Source organism: Choristoneura fumiferana, chromosome Z (assembly GCF_025370935.1).
Source record: "Choristoneura fumiferana chromosome Z, NRCan_CFum_1, whole genome shotgun sequence".
Taxonomy (NCBI): Eukaryota; Metazoa; Arthropoda; class Insecta; order Lepidoptera; family Tortricidae; genus Choristoneura; species Choristoneura fumiferana.
The window spans coordinates 31,296,704-31,316,652 of record NC_133472.1 but is presented as its reverse complement, the minus strand read 5'-3'; the positions used below and the strand labels follow the sequence as shown (position 1 = coordinate 31,316,652).

The 19,949-nt window shown below is 38.4% G+C and overlaps 1 protein-coding gene across 2 annotated transcripts; it reads left to right on the top strand.

The window, feature by feature from the left end:
* The first annotated feature begins 457 nt into the window (after positions 1-457).
* On the top strand, positions 458-18,374 carry LOC141434255 (multidrug resistance protein homolog 49-like). Of its 2 annotated transcripts, XM_074096649.1 has the most exons (26): positions 458-549; positions 1,309-1,348; positions 2,082-2,278; positions 2,699-2,843; positions 3,090-3,190; positions 3,292-3,463; positions 3,898-4,022; positions 6,404-6,599; positions 7,348-7,572; positions 9,720-9,906; positions 10,022-10,164; positions 10,517-10,725; positions 10,891-10,985; positions 11,065-11,232; positions 11,551-11,660; positions 12,189-12,329; positions 12,578-12,760; positions 13,507-13,710; positions 14,460-14,589; positions 14,921-15,116; positions 15,203-15,365; positions 15,543-15,737; positions 15,844-16,053; positions 16,147-16,293; positions 16,596-16,704; positions 18,199-18,374. In XM_074096649.1, exons 1-26 carry the CDS (start codon positions 524-526, stop codon positions 18,285-18,287), a joined length of 3,906 nt encoding a protein of 1,301 aa, XP_073952750.1. In that variant the 5' UTR covers positions 458-523; the 3' UTR covers positions 18,288-18,374. The 2 variants fall into 2 exon arrangements, with proteins under 2 accessions (XP_073952750.1, XP_073952757.1); XM_074096656.1 differs by lacking the exons at positions 15,844-16,053; positions 16,147-16,293; positions 16,596-16,704; positions 18,199-18,374 and having other exon boundaries at positions 15,584-15,705.
* The last annotated feature ends 1,575 nt before the right edge of the window (positions 18,375-19,949 follow it).

Below are 19,949 nucleotides of genomic sequence, written 5' to 3'. Positions count from 1 at the left end.
AATCACCGTCATTTCATTATCACTATCATCATCATTTTTGAGAAAAGCTCTATACAAGCTTCGACTAGTACTCGCTCTCCTGACCTCGTATCATTTATACTCGTTCAGAATGGCTTAGGTACTTACTGGTCTCTGCAGTAATGTACTATTTTTGACCAATTTTATTTTATTTTAATCGAATTTAAACATGTCAAACTATGTTACGACGCGTGTTATGTGTATGCACCAAAAGTGGATCAAGATCTATTTACAAAAACTTGTGGCTAGTTACTTACACGTATCTCTGAAATCAGTTTACTTACGAAATTTAACACACAGTTACATATCCTCATTGAATACGCAATTACTTGACAAGCTTGTAAATGCGTAATGTTATAAATGATTGACAAATGATTATCATAGTTCAAATAAGGATTTTATAAGTAAAGAGCGCTAGATCAAACCTGATCTGTCTAGCGCACAAGCCGCAAGCTTCAATCCGCCTTGAGCTGTCCACAAGTAGTTACGGTTTCATCAATAAAAAATGGGATTCAAAAAAGAAGTTAAAAAGTAAGTAAAATAGTAGTCCCACTTTATATGCGCAATTATTGCACCAGGTGTGTGTAGAATGCGATTCATATATATCGGTAAAAAATAGTAAGAACGAGTTTATGATGAATGTTTAATTTTTACCTATTGACGATGGCGTAGGTATTATGCTTCTTTACGTTTTAATGTTTTATATTCACTATTATAATGTTATACACTATCTAAGTATCTTTAACTATTTTAATAAAAGTCGGAGTAGCCTGTGCCTGTTAGTATCTATCCTTTTTATTAGTAGGTATTTATATGCGGCTTATTTTTGCGAGTGCGGTCATTGCTTTGTTTTAGTATATGTATGTATTGCCTGTATTTGAGGTTACAGAAAAATATCAAAAAATTTAAAAGATCTAGGATTTTTAGAATTTCACCCGTTGGAACCATTTCTTGCGCGAAGTTTTTAGTTTAATTCTGACTACTACAGGTAGTTCTTTGATTTAAAGACTTCGAGAACCAAAGAAAAGTAGCCTTCAATATTGGCATGCATTTATTGTTTAATTTTATTTCCCATTTTCTTACATGCCATGGTCTTTATTTCACTTTCATAAATCTTATTCAATTTTTACACTTTCTGTCTTGAATTGTCGTGGCGGTAGGTAGATAATGTTTAATATGAATAGCGTGATGAATAGCGAATTATTTTTGTAGTCTTCTTAATTATTTTTATCTTCTGAAATGTTTATGAATAAGTACCTACCAGACTAACTAGAACTATAATTGTTTCAGAGAAGCCGAATACCCAGCAGATGTTTCTTACTTCCAAATTGTAAGCATAGTTGCTAAACTGGCAAAATTTTCTCGTTTGTCGCTCGTGATATAGATCTCATCAAAATTGCCAACAATTGACAGCGATGATAATAATAATAATAATAATAAACCGTTTAATTGAGGCAACATGAATAACATTATTATTATATGATCATAATGTTAACGGCTCTGGAGTACTTATGAGAGTAAAGCATTTTACATTTCCCACCATGAGGGCGAGCTGTTGTCGGTGGTTCGGCGACTTCTGCTTATGGACCCTTATGCCAGGGTTTCCTTCATTGGGGTCAATAAACCTCTTAAGGTTATAAAACTATGTATTTATGTAGGTAAAACATAACGCAATAAAATCATTATCTATCTATCTAATATATATATAGATTATACCTTTAAACGAGAAATTCTTGTATACCTATACATATATATTTCGCTGAAATTTGGTACGTAGAAGTTTTCGGGGATGAAAAATCGATCTAGCTTGGTCTTATCCCTGGGAAAACACTTGTTATCGAGTTTTAACCCGAGCGAAACTCGGTCGCCCAGGTACTGTAAATTATATTACGTTACATGAATACATTTTTTGCAATTTGTTTAATAAGCGTCACGAAAAAATCATAAGCTAGAAAAAAAGCATACGTAAATACTTATACTTAGGTATTATAAGTTACTATCATAAAAGTCTGAAATAACCCTTTGAACTAAAAATAAAAATAAACTTATCTTAATGTCCATAGTTTCGTTACGGGACCTGGCTTGAGATCAGTGCAACACTTTTCGGCTTTTTTGTCGGCCTGCTGAGTGGCGGTGGTGTGTGTTTCAACCTTGTTCAGTTCGGAGAGCTCAGCACTGCATTTGTACAACGCACTGTACAAACGGACCGACTGTCCAGCTACTTGCCGTTAACTGCAACCTTTGGTGGAGGAAGGCAGCTGTGAGTTTCAGTACTAAAATTTTCTGAAAGACCATGACAAAACATTTTGAGTCGTATCCCTTCGGGTGTCAGCACCACCTGTAAAAGTAACCATCATGTGCCGCGGCCATTATGCGAATGTTACAAAAATACCACCAAAAATATTTTAATATTAAGTATAATAAACAATACAAGGTGTTCATTAAATAACTGAAAACGAGAAAGTACTCAAAAATAGAATCGATTACCGTTATTTAATTAACACCTTGCCTTATACCTACTGGTGGTTCAGCATAAAATGGAATATCTGATTATTATATAACATTCCATTTCTGTGAATTTTGTTAGTCATGATCAATCGTACCGAAAGTAATAAGGATTTTTTTTATTTTGTACGTTTTCATTTCCATCGTGTAATCATACATATTGTTTATTTGATAGTGTGAATGCATCTTATGAGGAAAATATGGCGGCTCTTATTGAAGATGCTAACGCCATGGCAATTGGGATGTTCGTCAGTACAGCGATATCGCTAATATTTTGTATAGTCTCCGTAGCGTGCATCAACTGGAGCGCATTAAGACAGGTGAGCCACCTAAAGTCGCATATACAGGGTGTAATTTTGTACGTGATACAAAATTAACGTTTCTAGCTCAGTTCATTCTGGACAATATTATGTATAATGCACTAATTTATTTTTAACATTTGTCAAAATTAGTCAGATAAAATTTACGGTTTTATATGTTATTAAAATATAGAATACTTTAGCCATATATTATTCATTTATTATTATTATGTTTGTTTCTATCATATATTATTCTTATGTTTCTAGATAACACGAATACGAAAAAGATTTCTTGAAGCTGTTCTTGGTCAAGATATGGAATGGTTTGATACTGACTCAGATTTCAATCTTGCTTCGAAAATGTCTGAGTGAGTACACCATTACTCACAGCATACCTACTTAAAAAGAATATAATAGCGGTCGTTTTTATTGTAAGCACCTATTAATTATTTAACATTCACTTATTTAGGAACATGACGAAGATAAAGGAAGGAATGAGCGATAAGTTGGCAGTAGTCGCCAATTTACTAGGAACAGCTATAATCGCTATCTGTCAATCGTTTCCTCTTGGTTGGGAACTCACACTCGCATGTCTCACCGTACTACCATTTTCATTAATAGCCTCAATATTACTATCTGAGGTGAGTATTCTGTATTTGATATGATTATTTTAAGGATGTAGTAATTTTCAAGTACTTTATACATACCTATTAAGTCTTCTTCTTTAACTTGCGATAATTTTATGATAATTCTATTTCACGCACTTCTAGTGATCAAGTTGACACGAAATATGGTGATATTAGTTTTATTTATAATCTAAACAATAAAAAGTTTATTATTCCCACACAAAAGACAATACTACCTAACTAATCTTACAGTGCACTACTATTAAGTACATTTTCCAATTCCTTTACCAAACGCTAAACGAAAACTATATTTACCACACAAACACGATCCGCCCATCTCCTATTAGTAATGATTCAGGATGATAATTTTAGAACAGTCAACGAAATTGCATACAATAAAAAAGCTACTTATGTATAAACTGATACCTAAAATATATTTTTAACGGCAGTACCAATCAAAATCGTCAGTGCGTGAGATGATGTCTTACAGTCAAGCCGGGAAGCACGCCGAAGAAGTATTCAAATCCGTCAAAACTATAGTTGCGTTTGCTGGTGAAGAGAAGGAGATACGCAGGTTTGATATTAAACATATATAATAAGTACATGTTTTAGGTGTCTTGTCTAGACGCTGTGTTCACACTGTATACTACGCAGTAAAATTCAGTTTATTTAAAATTTATCTTACTGTGTATTTAAAAAACAAAATCGTTACTGTACACATTACGCGATAATTTTCTGAATCGTCATCTTATGTCACCCATCTGGCAGTACGGAGACATTTTATTTGTCCAAGTGGACTATAGTGTAAGGTAATTTTGTGCTCTTAATTTTGTTTATCTAAGGATTCAGTTTATGCCTCTTATCAGTATCACGTTATATTTTGACTTTGTAATCAGATTTACTATTTATGACTCACTAATTTTGCTAGACAGTGAACAAATGACAATAGGTAAACATTATAAGCCTAAAAATGGTATGCCTTAAATAATTACTTCTTTTAGAGCTACGGCATATTTTTCAATCTATTTATAATCTATATATATATATATATATATATATATATTTCAAAGATTTCTGACTGACTGACTGACGGACTTATATATCAACGCACAGCCCAAACCGCTGAAGCTAAAGACTTGTTATTTGGCACACCTTAAGTACTGGAACTAAATGGCAAGAGTGAGAGTAGAACATGACGAGACCGAGGACATCGAAATCTGTCGTGGAGTACGTCAAGGATGCATTCTGTCGCCTCTGCTCTTCAACCTTTACTCGGAGGCCGTTATGTCGGCAGCGTTGGAGGGGCTTGAAGTTGGAATCAAAATTCATGGCAAGTGATCAATAATCTCAGATATGCTGACGATATCGTGCTGATTGCCTCTACTTAATCAGATTTACAGGTGATCCTTGACCGGGTGAATGAAATGAAATGAATTGTAGAGCCGGGCTACGTATCAACATCAGTAAGAGAAAATTTATGGTAGTCTCCAAAGACAACGGTCTCAACCCAAAGATAGCGATTCATGGACTTGACCTTGAGCGAGTCCAGCAGTACAAATATTTAGGAGCACTAGTAAATGAGGAATGGGATTGCGATCAGGAAATAAAAACCCAGATCGAAATAGCTCGAGCATCCTTCAATCCTTCAAGATGAGATAAATTTTGTGCTGTTGGAAACTAAACATTAAGCTGCTGCAGTGTTACATCTGGCCTGTGGTCTTCTACGGGTGCGAGGCCTGGACCATAAAGGAAGACACGCGCAAGTGTTTAGTTAGAGGCGTTCGAAATGTAAGTGCTACCGACGCATGCTTCGCATCAGTTGGACACAGAAAGTTACCAACGAGACTATATTACAGCGTTCCGGAAAAACCCGAGAACTATTATAAGCCATCAAATTACGAGATTGGAATTATATTTTCACTTCAAAATGGCCCTATTTCGGTAACTATAATTATTATACACTTGAAATTTGGCATGCAAGTAGGTAATACTAACAGTTAAAAATTTTAAGGATTTACCTAAATTCCCACGGGATAAGGAATAAAGAGTGCTATTTTGTACCAGCCGGCCGGCTGATATAAGTAGAGACTTAATATTAAGTACATAAATTCTTAGAGAGTCATAGAAGTGCACTAAAAAGCAATAGGATTGTATAGGGAATAAAAAGGATATTTTTTAAACGAGCTGCCTAGCAAATATAGGTACACTCGTATAATGTTTGGCATTTGTATTCTTTGAGGGTTGTACATAAAGAAGGTAATGTCAGAAATTCCCGCGGGATAGGGAATATTTTTAGGCTTCCGGAGGCAAAATGGCAAAAACGGAACCCTTATAGTTTCGCCATGTCTGTCTGTCTGTCTGTCCGTCCGCGGCTTTGCTCAGGGACTATCAATGCTATAAAGCTGTAATTTTGTACGGATATATATATGTATAAACTATGCCGACAAAATAGTACAATTAAAACACAAAAAAAAAATTTTTTAGGTTACCTCCCATAGACACTTAACTTCGATTTTCGAATTTAGAGTAGTCCCCTGTATTGGCAGGTAGCCATTATTTTATTCAGTTGTTTTCTTAGCGTCTTTCTTTTGCCGAGCTGTGAAGTGTTTGGACACAAAATATTTTTTTTTTCATTATTTTCCTCGCAATGTGATGAAAATCATTGGGCCGTAAGGGGATTACAAACTCGAGCCATTAAAAGCCCTCCGCCTCCGGCGTCGGGCTTCTAACAGACTCTCGTTAGTAATCCCCTTCTTACGCCCCTTAATGCACAATAAACTATTTCACATAAGTTAAGAACTCGTACGTAAACATCTTTTTTTCTTGATTGTTTTGTAACTAGAACATATCAAAAAACTAAAAAAGTATATCTGGGGCTGGGATTAGTGGCCGTTTAGTGGCATTTCCTTAGTTTATTGGCCTTGGGGAAAATGTTTTAAAATCTGTTCATTTTAGGTATAAAAAATTATTAGAGCCGGCAGAGAGGTACGGGCGGCGACGCGGGCTGTTCACGGGGCTTGGTACCGGCTTCAACTGGGTGCTCACCTACACACTGAATGCCATTGCGGTTACCTACGGCACCCGGCTCGTGCTCCAGGATTTAGACAAAGAACCCGAAGAACAACGATACGTCGTTGGGAAAATATTCAGTGTAAATTCTACTAATATTTTTATAATTTTGCAGGTCAATCCTGCCGTGAAGCAGCAGTGCTTGCACTGTTGTGTTTCGGCGTGGAGAGTAAGACAGCCGGTGAAATTACTGGCACGTGAGGTATCCCATCTTAGGCCTCTAGGTTGGCAACGCGTCTGCAATACCCCTGGTGTTGCAGATGCTTATGGGCGGTGGTGATCTCTTACCATCAGGAGACCCATTTGCTCGTTTGCCATCCAGTCAAATAAATAAAAAAAAAATACTCGTATTATAAAATTAAATGTCAAAAATTGTAAGTGTGTAATCTTGAGACTTTAATTTTTGCACGGATGTTCTTCTTACAAAGTAAATGAATACCACGGTATAATATTTGGGAATTTAGTAAAATCCAAAAATTTCTTCACTGGATCTCAATGGTTCGTGCGAAGCCGGGAAAAGCTCGTATTACTATAATTATACTAAATTGAATAATTCCGTTTAAAACCTGACCAATAACTTTCATGTACTCATGCCCGTGAGAGCAATGTATCATTGACAGTGCACGATACCTACTCGTAGTCCAGTGTCTCATGCATGATTGTTAAAACCGGCCAAATTGTAACTTTTGATGAGAGTCGGAGTTCCTCCGTGCTATTTCCAATCTTTTTATTAAATTTAGAAAGACTCCATTGATACTCACTAAACACCACCTTTCAAAGTAATGAAAACAACCATCAGTCTAAATGAGGAATGACTTTTGCCTTTCTAGATCATGTTCAGCGCATACATGGCGGTTCAGTCAATAACATTTATTGTGCCCCACTCGGAAGCGTTCGCCGCGGCGCGGGGTGCCGCTGCTGGGGTGTTTCCACTCATGAACAGGACACCGAAGATAGACAGCTTAAGCCCCCATGGCATCAAGATTCGCAAACTGAAAGGGGAAATATCCATCGAAAACGTGACTTTTAGCTATCCTGCTAGACCTGATGTCAAGGTAGGTAAATAAATAAATATCACAGAACAATTCGTACCAATTCATCTACTAACATTATCAACATCATATCGGTCTTTACAACCCACTGTTCAAAACAAAAAGTCCGAGGGTGTTGGGGTTTTTTGCCTAGAGAAAACTATTTTCACTTCGAATGCAAGAAAACATAATTATAGCATTTATACATACAAGGATTCAACTACAAAGACACAATATATAGGGGAGACCGAGGGGAGTTGAAACATTTTTGATATTTTGTGTCATACATAAAAAAACTATTGGTAAGAATCATACGAGATTGGTACCAATCGACAGCTTATTTATTCATCTTTTATTTAATTCCGATTAACAAAGCCTAACTATGAGTACTTCTTTAAAAAACGAACTTAGACGAGAAAAGTCACTGTGTTTCATTTCCCCTCATACTGAGGTAAGTTGAAACACGCCTCGAGGGGTGTTGAAACACCCACTTATTATGGACAATTAGGCTTGTAAATAAGAAATAAATAGTGTAGTTTAAAGAGTTTCATTATTAAAAGATAAGAAAGATAATTGAACACTTAACTTAAATTAAATCAACATCACTATCGTAATCATCATCAGACAGAAGACGCCCACTGCTGAACAAAGATGCCCCCTTAGATCACCACAATGAACGACAATTCACCAATTGCATCCACCGGTTGCCCGCAACTCTCGCGATGTCGTCAGTCCATCTAGTAGGAAGACTGCTAACATTTCGAGGACCATTCTTCCCCCACGGTTATTCATAAATATTCCTTGAGCTACCTATGTCGGTAACTTTAGTTCTTCAGCTAATTTCCATATTCCGGATTCTATCCCACAAAGAAATTCCGATCATAGCTACCTCCACAGCTCGTTCCGTGACTCCGAGCCTCTCCAGGAGGCCAACAGTCAAAGATCATAGCCATAGGTCATCACTGGCAATACATACTGGTTGAAAATTGTAGTCTTCAGGCACTACTTAACTTAACAAATTTTCGTCAAAGCCAGCACAAACTTCAGTGGCCATATCTTGTTTGAACCGAAGAAAGACACGTTTTGCTAAACTGCATAACCAGTTTTATAAGTGAAACGCCCTGTTCCCTTGGTTGTTAGACCGCAGTTAACAGTTGCACAACCTTAAAGATAGTCTTGGAGTATTTTCTCCTCTGGTGATGAAAATGTAGTTTTTTTATGGATATCCTGCCGGAAGGAGTTGTTATTGCATTAGCTTAAGCGTATTTTCTTACAATGTAGCTGTAAAAAACGTATGGTTGAGGTTGTAACTCGAAGCAAAACACGATTGCACAATGTTAAGTTCTTCTGAATCGAGATCTTATATTTCACGGTTCGTCATGCCTCTATCTGTCTTTCTTTGTTAACCAATAGGCATGTTAAAACCAAGAAAGCAAAAAAAACATATCAACTTAACGTAGGTACTAGCAAATATTCTGTTTCAAATCTCCTTAGTATCAAAAATCTTCCCATCCGTTACAAAATTAACGTCTTTAGGTAATCTATAAGGCGATGACTTGCATGATAACTATTAATTCAATCCTTAGCTGTTGAAGTTTAGAAACACACGTAACACAAGGCAAAACATCAACAGAGTACCAAAATAATGGAAACCAAAAAAAAAAAAAACTTACTTTTCGAGATGTTTTTGACGCGGGTCATAGAACGCCATAACCGCGTGTGACAGGGCACAGACGCTGCCTGAGGTGTGTGCGGCGGTGGAACGCGGCTATACAGTGCTGTTGCCAGCTCGCTAACGGTTTTAGAATTCGTGAAAATGACATTGTTTCAACTCACCTCTGTTTCAAAACCCCTCGGTCTCCATATCGCAGGGGATAGTGCAAATTACTGTGAGTAGCATTGAAATATTCCGCGTATCTGATAGTGATAGCCGAAGTTCAATTTTTTAACTCAAATTCTTTAAAATTAAACAGATATACATAAAACAATATCTGCACGTAGATACGCGATATAAGCGGATTTGCACTATCCCTGACGCCATGCGCCCGGCGACTTGGCGCCTTTATAAAAATCTGGAACAGTAGGCACATACCAATCAATGTGTTTTGTTTGCTCTCGGAACAGGGGTACCTAAATAATATTAAAATTTTAATATTTTTTTTTATTGACAGATATTAAAAAACTTCTCTCTTCGCGTGAAGCCAGGTGAAAACGTTGCATTAGTTGGATCATCGGGGTGTGGTAAATCCACGATTCTTCAACTTTTACAAAGGTTGTATGATCCACACTCTGGTGTGGTCAAAATTGATGGCCATGACCTGAAGACTTTAAACATTGGCCACCTGAGATCCTCTCTAGGTCAGTACTTTAATCTTCATCCTCCAGCTGTCCAACGAAAGGGTTTTGACTCATTTTGTACCCACAGTTATGTATTATGCAATGCTTTATACCTTTTTCATACTTATCGTTTTAGGTGTGGTAGGTCAGGAGCCTGTACTGTTTCGGGGCACTATTCGAGACAACATAGCAATCGGGCGCCCTTTGTCTACTGATGATGAAATAAAAAAAGTAGCGGCAATGGCATTTGCCCATGACTTTATATCTCTTCTACCTAATGTAAGTAGGTAATTTTCAGCTACAATTTTAACTTAGTAACATATACCATTTCGTAGAAATTAAGGGGTTGTTTAGCAATTTGAGTTAGTACTTGAATTGAAGTTTGATCATTGAATCATGGGGTCCATAAGTAAAACACATGAAACAAAATACGAAATAAAATAACTAAGATATTGACCAGCTACATCTACATAAAGCATACTGCCTCATTTCTTATTTCCCCACATGCCACATGCTCCTCAGTTATTTCAAATAGGTAGGCTTTCGGACTACCTACATAATTAAAAACAAACTAACTTAGCTACAAAGTTCTAACCAGCAATTTTTGCATAAACCCTGCTTGTATTTGTAGGGTTATGAGACGGTTATTGGTGAACGTGGTGCATCGCTCTCGGGCGGGCAGAAGCAACGAATCGCTATCGCACGATCGCTGCTGCGTGAGCCGGGGATCTTACTGTTGGATGAAGCCACGTCAGCCTTGGACCCTCAGTCAGAACGGCAAGTGCAAAAGGCATTGGATATCGCGAGTAAAAACAGAACTACTCTCACTGTTTCTCATAGGTAAGACTTTTTCTGCTCGTCAGATATTGATACAAAATTTAAACAAAAAGTGGTAGGTATATTGAATTAATCAGTGCACTAAAACTCTTGAGATTCAACAAAAACACTTCGCTAGAAGGTTCATAATATTAGATTATATACAGTATTTTGACTTAATTTTTCCAGGCTATCGACAATCATAAACGCAGACCGTATAATTTGCATGGACCAAGGCGCTATTATAGAGGCGGGTACACATCATGAGCTTATGAAAGCTAAAGGTAAGTAGCACATATATCATGAACAGAGCAAAGTCACTTTGAAATAAAATTAAGGCCGAAATCATATTGGTTTTTCCAGGATTTTATCACAAGCTTGTTACTGCTGGTAAGGAAGGGAAAGAGGCAGTCATTATCGAAACTTTACCCGAAGAGGCAGGCGAAGTTCCAGAAGAAGTGCAGGTACCTCGAAATGATATTATGAGGCGATCCACAAAGAAAATGATCAGACGTTTCTCTAATAGAAAAGGTAAATACTTCATTATTTACTTCACGAATCCCAATACATTTGCATTCCACCAATTATAATGGCTCTTTACTGTTGCACTATCGTACGAACCACGTAAAGTATTGTGATTCCTCCAAATCGGGCATGAAACAAACTACCGGACTATCTTAACTGGTCCCATTTTGGTGCATTTTCATATCTCTGTCTAACAACATGTGGTTCTAAAATTCCATTTATTTGATAAGCTAAGAGTACAGACTTAAGAACTCTATAATTTCCAATTAGTAGCTTTATTTATTTAGAAGTGAGTGAGTGTAATACTTTCTTGTGTGCACATAGGCTCCAGTGACTGGATGACACCTCGCAGCTCCATCTGCTCTGTGGTTTCGGCAGGACTGCAAAACTTTTCACGTCATTACGATGAAGTGGAAGCTAAAATTGAAGACGAGGTACAACCTTTTGTACTAAGGAGTTTTACCTATTACGTATGCACGCTGAGACAAACAGAATGCAATGAGATTGAACCATGTACTCAAATAATATAAAACATTTTTTCTACGCTAATATTAGGTACTTATTAGGCTGATTTTAGTCTTTCTTACTCACAGCTATGTAGGACCGCTCAGTCTGTGTGTATTTTTTTCATGCATATTTTGATCTTACTTTAATCAAATAGGTACGTGTTGAATAGAGTTTGCCGTAGGATCCTCTCAACAAACCTTGCCACTGCACTCGGCAGAAAATAATAACTTGACCCTTTCGCTCGTAGGGACTATACGATGTCAGTTGTGTGAATAACCAAAATGTCAATATACCAATTAAATTACTGCAAACGAACGGGTTCGTTCGTGCATTTCTCGTGCGTTTAGAGAATCACATTGTACCGCCCGTTCGATTAGGCCGTTACATTCGTTTGCTTTAGGATTTACACGCTTCAATCGTAGTGTTTTTTTTTTGATTATTTTTCCTGGTCACAGGAAGTAAGGCCCGTCAGTGATTGGGAGTTATTGAAGTTGAACGGGCCGGAGTGGCTGCTGTTGGTTATTGGCGCCATTGCAGCGGTCATTCAGGGAGCTTGCTTCCCTTGCTTTGCAACGCTGTATGGCTACACTGTCGCGGTAAGTATTATTCATATCATAACAAATTAAAAATAAATTATTATTATTTTTATAGCGTATTTTAAACGTCCAGGTGCTGGTTACAGTCCCAGTAGTTGCCATCTCTAATTTTATTTCATTAGCAATAGAGATGACACCAGCCAGGGCTTATTAGCATATTAGGTATAAGGACATTTTATCTTAGTTGAATTCTAGGAACGGCGTGTCAGACGTCATCTGATAGAAAACTACCTATCTTTCATTTTCAGATATTCTCATTGTCAGACAATGCCCGCATCATACAGCTGGCGGATTTGTACTCGGGTATGTTTATAATAGTGGCGGCCGCGGCTGGGATCACGATGTGTCTGCAGAGCGTCACCTTCACCAACGCGGGGCTGCGCATGACTACGCGACTACGAGGACAGTACTTCAGCAGCTTGCTCAGACAGGTTAGACATTTGTAAAGAAAATAACTTTAAAAAACTGTAATCTACGAGAAAAATAAATTTTGTTAAATATTCATTATCAAAATAAGATTGCTTGGTGGCTGTTAATCAACCTTCACTATGAGTGCCAAATTCTAAGTCAATCAGACCATTGAAAGTGGGTTAATTTCTACTTCCGATATTTGACTCAAACACACAATATCACGGCAAGTTAGATAAAAGCTTGTTAAAACGCAAAACAAAAGCATGTGTTTAAAAATCGCATTGAAATCGATTCAGTTGGAATTTATTAGGCCATCAGAGGACCATATTTAAGAATTTTCCCTGACTAAAACCTGCAGCGCCTGTAGCGAAACTTGTCGCAAGATTCAGTAGTTTTTGAGACACCTTTAGTCCAAACGAGTTATTTACTTTCTCTGTTTCGTCATTGGTAGAAAAAACCACATCGGATCAACCTACACTAGAATTCAACAATTATTCGGCTCGCTGATAAAAACCGCGATAGAAGCATCAGTGCGCAAACCCTGCATCAGATTATTTTTTTAAACTTCGATGTAGTCGTCAGTAGCTGCACTCACACGCACTCACCAGCATCAGAAAACCGCATGTAGGTACACGCTGGGGCGTGCCTACCCTGTTGCTGAGGCTGGTGGGAACAGCTACTAGCCCTGACTGCCTGAAGTGCACGCAACTCGGTTCAATTATAAGTTCCGAAAGCGTTGTTACAACTTAAAAAAGTAATTTCTCAGGAAATAGGTTACTTCGACCGGGAGAGCAACACTGTGGGCGCGATCTGCGCGCGGCTGAGCGGCGACGCGGCCGAGGTACAGGGCGCCACGGGGCTGCGCATCGGCCTCATCCTGCAGGGCGTCAGCTCTGTCGTCATCGGTTTCATTCTCGCCATGTGCTACAACTGGAAACTTGGTCTAGTCGGGACAGCGTTCGTGCCAGTCGTATGTTTCCATTCCACCGTGCAAATTTATATATCTTTTTTATCTGATTATTTAATTTATCACGCTTTGGCTTTTTCTTTCTTACCTCAAAAAAGGAACCCTTATAGTTTCGGCATGTCTGTCTGTCTGTCTCTTTGCTCAGGGACTATCAATGCTATAATGTTTTTGTTGTTGTTTCTTTAAAAAAATATGGCTCTGTCCATCGGAGGACAATTTTGCCAGTGTCTAGTAGTTTTTGCCGTTGTACGGTAAAAAAATTCTAGAAAACGAAATATGAGACGTAATGGTGGATGAACGATGACAGCGCGAATCTATAATGTTTTTATCTTATGCAACGGATACTATGATGCCGGCTCAGTTTATTGTGATTGATTAAATAATGACCGCGTCATTTATATCTGTCACGTAAAACAGCAGATACAGTCATAAAGTCGATACAGTCTATTGCTTTTACCGCTGCACATTTTTTGTAGACGAAGAGACAACAACAAAAAGCTGTGGTAGACTGTCGTTTAACCTCGAAGCTCGAACTCATACCTTGGAGTTCTTAGAAATTTAGGTGTGAAATTAATTTTGAGATTTACCAGACGGATGACGCATAACATCGCGAAGAAACATAGACATACCTGCAAAAGCAGTTCTGCTATTATGTTCTGTCGTCCATATTACAGCCCAAGCCCGTTTATTCAGACAGGTTTTAACATCACACGCATTTTTAACAAATACTTAAATAATTGTTATTTAAATAGATGGTGGGCAGTATCTGGTTGGAAGGCATCGTGACGCAGCAGTCGCAGCAAGACGAGCGCGAGGCTATGGAAGCGGCCACCGCCATCGCTACCGAGGCGGTTGTTGGGATCAGAACTGTCCAGAGCTTAGGTAAAGTTAATCCAAAAAACGAATGTCTAAGACAATTCTAAGGCAATCCCCATATGGGGATAGCTTATTTAAAGACAAAACTATGTCATACTTTGGTTCAGTTGGTTTAGAGTAACGTAGGGTACTCAGGGTAGTAGGGTAGGGTACTGCATAAACTGAATTTTGACGCTGATCGGAGACAGTTTACGAACATACCTAGAACAAACTGTGCGCAATCTCAAAAACTTTTCGGAGCTGGTTGTCGTGAACGGAGCTCCTCGATGTTATGAGTAAAACAATAATCAGGCAATACTTCCAGAAATAGATTTTCTTTTATTTATGTATTGTGCAGGTATTGAGCTGAACTTTATGAACAAGTTCGACGCGTCACTGAAGGTATCGTGTGCTGCGGTTGTTAAGAAGACAAGATGGCGCGGACTGGTGCTGGGGCTGGGAGTATACATCCCCTTCCTCGCTTTTTGCAGCTGCTGTGTCTACGGCGCTACACTAATAGCCAAGGACGGAATCGAATATGCTACCGTTTTTTTGTAAGAACTTTGCATTGCAACCATTGCCATAATAGGTACAGAAACTATATAGGTTTTCTAATCAAACCTTTGTTCTCTAATTCTAGGGTGGTAGAAGCACTAATGTACGGTGCTTACATGTTAGGCCAGTCGTTAGTTTATGCGCCTGGCTTCAGCGCTGCTAAAGACTGCGGCGCGAGGGTCCTGTCAGTCATCCAACGACAGCCTTGCGTCATCACAGAACCTGGGGTCAAGGATACTCCGCAATGGGTAAATGATTCCATCTTACAATAGATATGAATGCCGAAGAAAATGCTTCAAGATACGCCTCTTTTTGTTTCATAGTGGTTTTCTTTGGTTTTCCCTCTGCTATATTTAAATGTAAAATGCTTTCAAACCAGCCTCACGGACATACCTACTGCCCCTAATCTGATATTGTTTTTACAGTCCGCGACTGGAAACTTTAGTCTCAAAGAGGTTGAATTCAGGTATCCAACGCGTATGCACCAAAAAATCCTTAACGGCATTGACTTACGAGTGGAGGCTGGCAAGACGGTGGCACTGGTGGGCTCCTCAGGCTGCGGCAAGTCCACCGTGCTGCAGCTTCTGCAACGGCTCTATGATCCCATTTCTGGAAATATCGTAAGTCTTCGGCCTCTTTACTGCCTTTTCCTTTTACAATCGACTTGTCCTAATTGTATATCTTTGATAACAAGGACCAAAATAATGAGGATTAATTCTGATTTAGGAACTAGACGGGCGCGATATCCGGAGATCGCTGACCCTGCCGCGCTTGCGCCAGCAGCTAGGGGTGGTGCAGCAAGAACCTGTGCTGTTCGACCGCACGCTCGGCGAGAACATTGCATATGGCGATAACAGTCGAAACGTGTCCAAGGACGAAATAGTCGACGCCGCGAAAGCCGCTAACATTCACAGCTTTATCATAACTCTACCTCAGGTTAGTACACATGGCTCTACAAGGCTTTCAAAAACTTATAATGTATCATATTATAACTGTATGGAGCTACAAAAATTGCCTATGTACCACTAGGGCTACGACACGAACCTGGGCTCGAGCGGCGCGCAGCTGTCGGGCGGTCAGAAGCAGCGCGTGTGCATCGCGCGCGCGCTCATCCGCTCGCCGCGGCTGCTGCTGCTGGACGAAGCCACCTCCGCGCTCGACGCCAACAGCGAGCGGGTAAACAATAGTACATCGTCAGGGCTACGACACGAACCTAGGCTCGAGCGGCGCGCAGCGCAGAGCAGAAGCAGCGCGTACATCGCGCAAGCTCACCCGCCTGCCGCGAATGTTGCTGCTCGAGAAGCCGCCTCCGCATTCGACGCCAACAACGCGCGGGTATACAGTAGTAATAATTTCAGAGCTACAATTACGAGTACGACACGAGTCTGGGCATGAGTTGCGCGCAGCTTTCATATCGTCTGCCGCAAATCTTATTAACGCTATGATTCTATCAGTTAAATAATCTTAATTTTTTCTAGGTTGTAACCGAGGCGTTGGAAACGGCAGCAAAGGGACGAACGTGTATCACAATCGCTCACAGACTCTCAACCATTAAAGATGCCGATATCATCTGCGTACTGGATAAAGGTACAAGAATGATACCTACCTAATTAAAATGTTTGACTATAATGAAACGCTCCGAGTACAAAAAATGACATTTTGTTAGATTCAATACTACGAGTAGGTACTTTCCATCAATCTGATCTGCTAACAGTTTTGCCATACTTTGGCGGCATCCCAATTTATAGTTTAACCCAAAATTAATTGTACCATGCAGGACGGTATCAGCTTGGCTTTTGGCTTTTGGGGGATTAAGTAGTAACTAGGATAATTATAACATAATATATGTTATTTTAGCATGTTTCGCTATCGACGGAAGAATCCCGCTTTTTGTACTTACTCGAAAGGTTTCAAAGTTCCGCCTTTCCTTAAAAAAATCTGGCAACACTAATGTTTTCAGTTGTGAATTTCCAGTGTCACTTCAGCAAAAAGTATACCAAAATAGAAAAGTCAAAAATATTACAAGAAAATTGATTTTTCGCTATTGTTTGCTTGATCTTTAACGTCTCTACCCACTACATCGTATCATACTATGACCGTAATAGGAACGTGTCAGGCAAAAAAATATATATTTCTATTGACAGTATGACACTGTTCCCACTAGCACGTTTCTTAACCATCGTCGCCGTCGTGAGTCGTGTGCCATCCACGGAGCGTCAAAAACAGTGCCGATACACTTCTTATGGGTATGACACGCCGTTAATGACATGTTGTCCTCCGTGTCGCGCGTGCCTGATACGTTCCCATTACGGTCATAGTATGATACGGTGCAGTGGGTAGAGATCTTTAGTGTGGCACATGTACAGTCGAACAAATTGAATCATGACCCAGGATGGAACCTTTTAATAATCAATTTCATTATGATTTCCTTGACAAAAGTATGAGATGTCAACATGACATTAGTACCTACTCGTAGACAAGGGTTCCACCCTGGGTCATGATTCAATTTGTTTGACTGTACAGTTTGCAACCCTTGGTCCAACTCGCATCAAAGCAGTTTTGGTTACGTTTATAAATAGTTATTTATGTGGCTGGTGCATAATGCCTAATTATGTATAGCCGCATACATAACTTTATCTACATGCATATCATAAGTTTTCTATAATATGTTCAGATATGGCCTGTATTTTGACTTTCACTTTGACTTTGACTTTGACTTTGACTTTGAATTGACTGACTTTGACTTTGACTTTGACTGAATAATAATTATTATCTACATGCATGTCATAAATTTTCTACAATATGTACAGATTTGCATTGTTAAAAAAAGTATTACCGATACTTTAATGAAAACATTAAGATGCACTGTACTTTAATGTGAACATTAAGATGCACCCGCAGATACCAGGTTTCTTAATAAAGGCCATTTGATAGGTAGTCGTTTCTGAACATATAATAGGGAAATCATGATATGCATGTAGATAAATATAAATCGAAACCCGTCTAATATATATATATATATATATATATATTATGTTTACTTAGTACGTATATTCGACTCACGTTCTCCTTTTTGTTCAGGTAAAATAATTGAAAAGGGTACACACCAAGAGCTGATCAACATGCAAGGCTTTTACTACCGCATGGGAAAAGGACAACAACTTGCGTAAAACAGATTTAAATATTAATTCATTCTTTACCAACCTATCTAAATATTTGTGGGCAAACTGATGTAAATAAATAATAATAAATCCGCATTTAATTTTTTTTCTTCCGTTTGACTAAGAGATAGGGTCAGGCTGCAAGCTTCTTCACCGCCAGTCATCCAGTCGGCAAGTTGTATGTCGCTGGTTTTACTGTGGCGTACAGAGCACCTTTGTTGGTTAGGTTATGTGGCGTTGAAGTAGTTAGAATTTTCTGAGGCACTTAAATACTCAAGGGAAAAATATGCTCAACGCCTTCACCTGTGGCTTCACGCGTAAACCATTAGGCCTAGCAATTGAATTGAAACTCTAGTAAGTATTTCGCAAAAAATCCCGTGGGAATTTCCAAAAATTACATCCTGGATTTTACTATTTCCCATGTCCAAGGGAAATAGTGATTAATTTTTGTATACATACATAGCTAATAGATATTTTTATATGCTAACTAAGTGTAAGACCATTTTCATGGTATTGATTTCATTACGATCTAAGTATATAAATAAGTTTGACCAACGCCAACAAGCTAAATATACTACATATTATACTAATAATACGTTATTTAGTAAGGCTGATATCGCCAATCCAAACCTACATAACATAGCACGTCACATTATAATGTGTGACATCGAAAACAAAATTGCTGTAAGTATAGTGTCCTCGATAAATTAGTCCAACAATAAAATCAATGATAAAATGTAACGGACAATTCAGTCAATGAATAGAGACATCGCTGGCATTGGCTATAATAAACCTTAATAGATATTTCTGCATTCTTTAGGTACAGTCGAGTTTATAAACTTGATCAAAAATATCAGAACACGACTCTATTGTTAACGGCGTAGAAGCGTGTTCAGATATTTTTAATAAAATTTTTGCTCACAAGTTTATGAACTCGTCTGTATGTTCCTACCAACTCCCTGCCCTGAAGACCCTCCAGTACGTTAGTACTAGGTATTCTATATTCTGTGCCTCCAGTTACGGTATATATTTTTGATGAATATAATAAAGTTCCAAAATGAGCCAAAGTTATCAAATTATCGGTTCTATAGAAATAATGGGGAAGTACGCTAAACAAAATACCTGTACACCTGTACCCATCGCATCCGTAACAAACTAATATGATTTGTAGACAATGTAACGACTTAGAAATAATAAGAATGAAGTGTCATTCGGCGGGATTCTTGCAGCTCAGTAATAGTAATTCCGTCATAGGCTTTTGCTAGCTTTATAAAAGCTCGTAGTACTGAAGTAGTTCAATATCGATAATTTTTCTGAGTGAATTTTATGTAAATTATTTCAAGGGTAAGTTTTGCTGACGCATTGATTTAAGATACGAGATTTTTTCAAAGTTGTGAAGATTTCTACTTTCTCTCTGTTTGTACCAAAAAACCTCATATTATTATTCATATGTATACATAATACAACACAATACACATACTCTTAATAATACAAGCACGCAGAACAGAGAAAAAACCGGCAAACGAGAGTCGGACTCCCGCACCAAGCCCGCACCGAAGGTTCCATACATGTTTGTAGTTATCTACATATCCAGTGTTAGCAGAGCCCCACTCCTAAGCAAAATGTACGTAAGTACATTTTAAATGATTACTGACATATCAGAACTTTTTA

Bases quoted from the DNA above. Each gene is read 5' to 3' on its own strand.
- LOC141434255 (XM_074096649.1), top strand. From the start codon at position 524: ATGGGATTCAAAAAAGAAGTTAAAAA. The intron at 550-1,308 runs GTAAGTAAAATA...TAATTGTTTCAG, and splicing joins TTCAAAAAAGAAGTTAAAAA to AGAAGCCGAATACCCAGCAG. The intron at 9,907-10,021 runs GTCAGTACTTTA...TTATCGTTTTAG, and splicing joins CCACCTGAGATCCTCTCTAG to GTGTGGTAGGTCAGGAGCCT.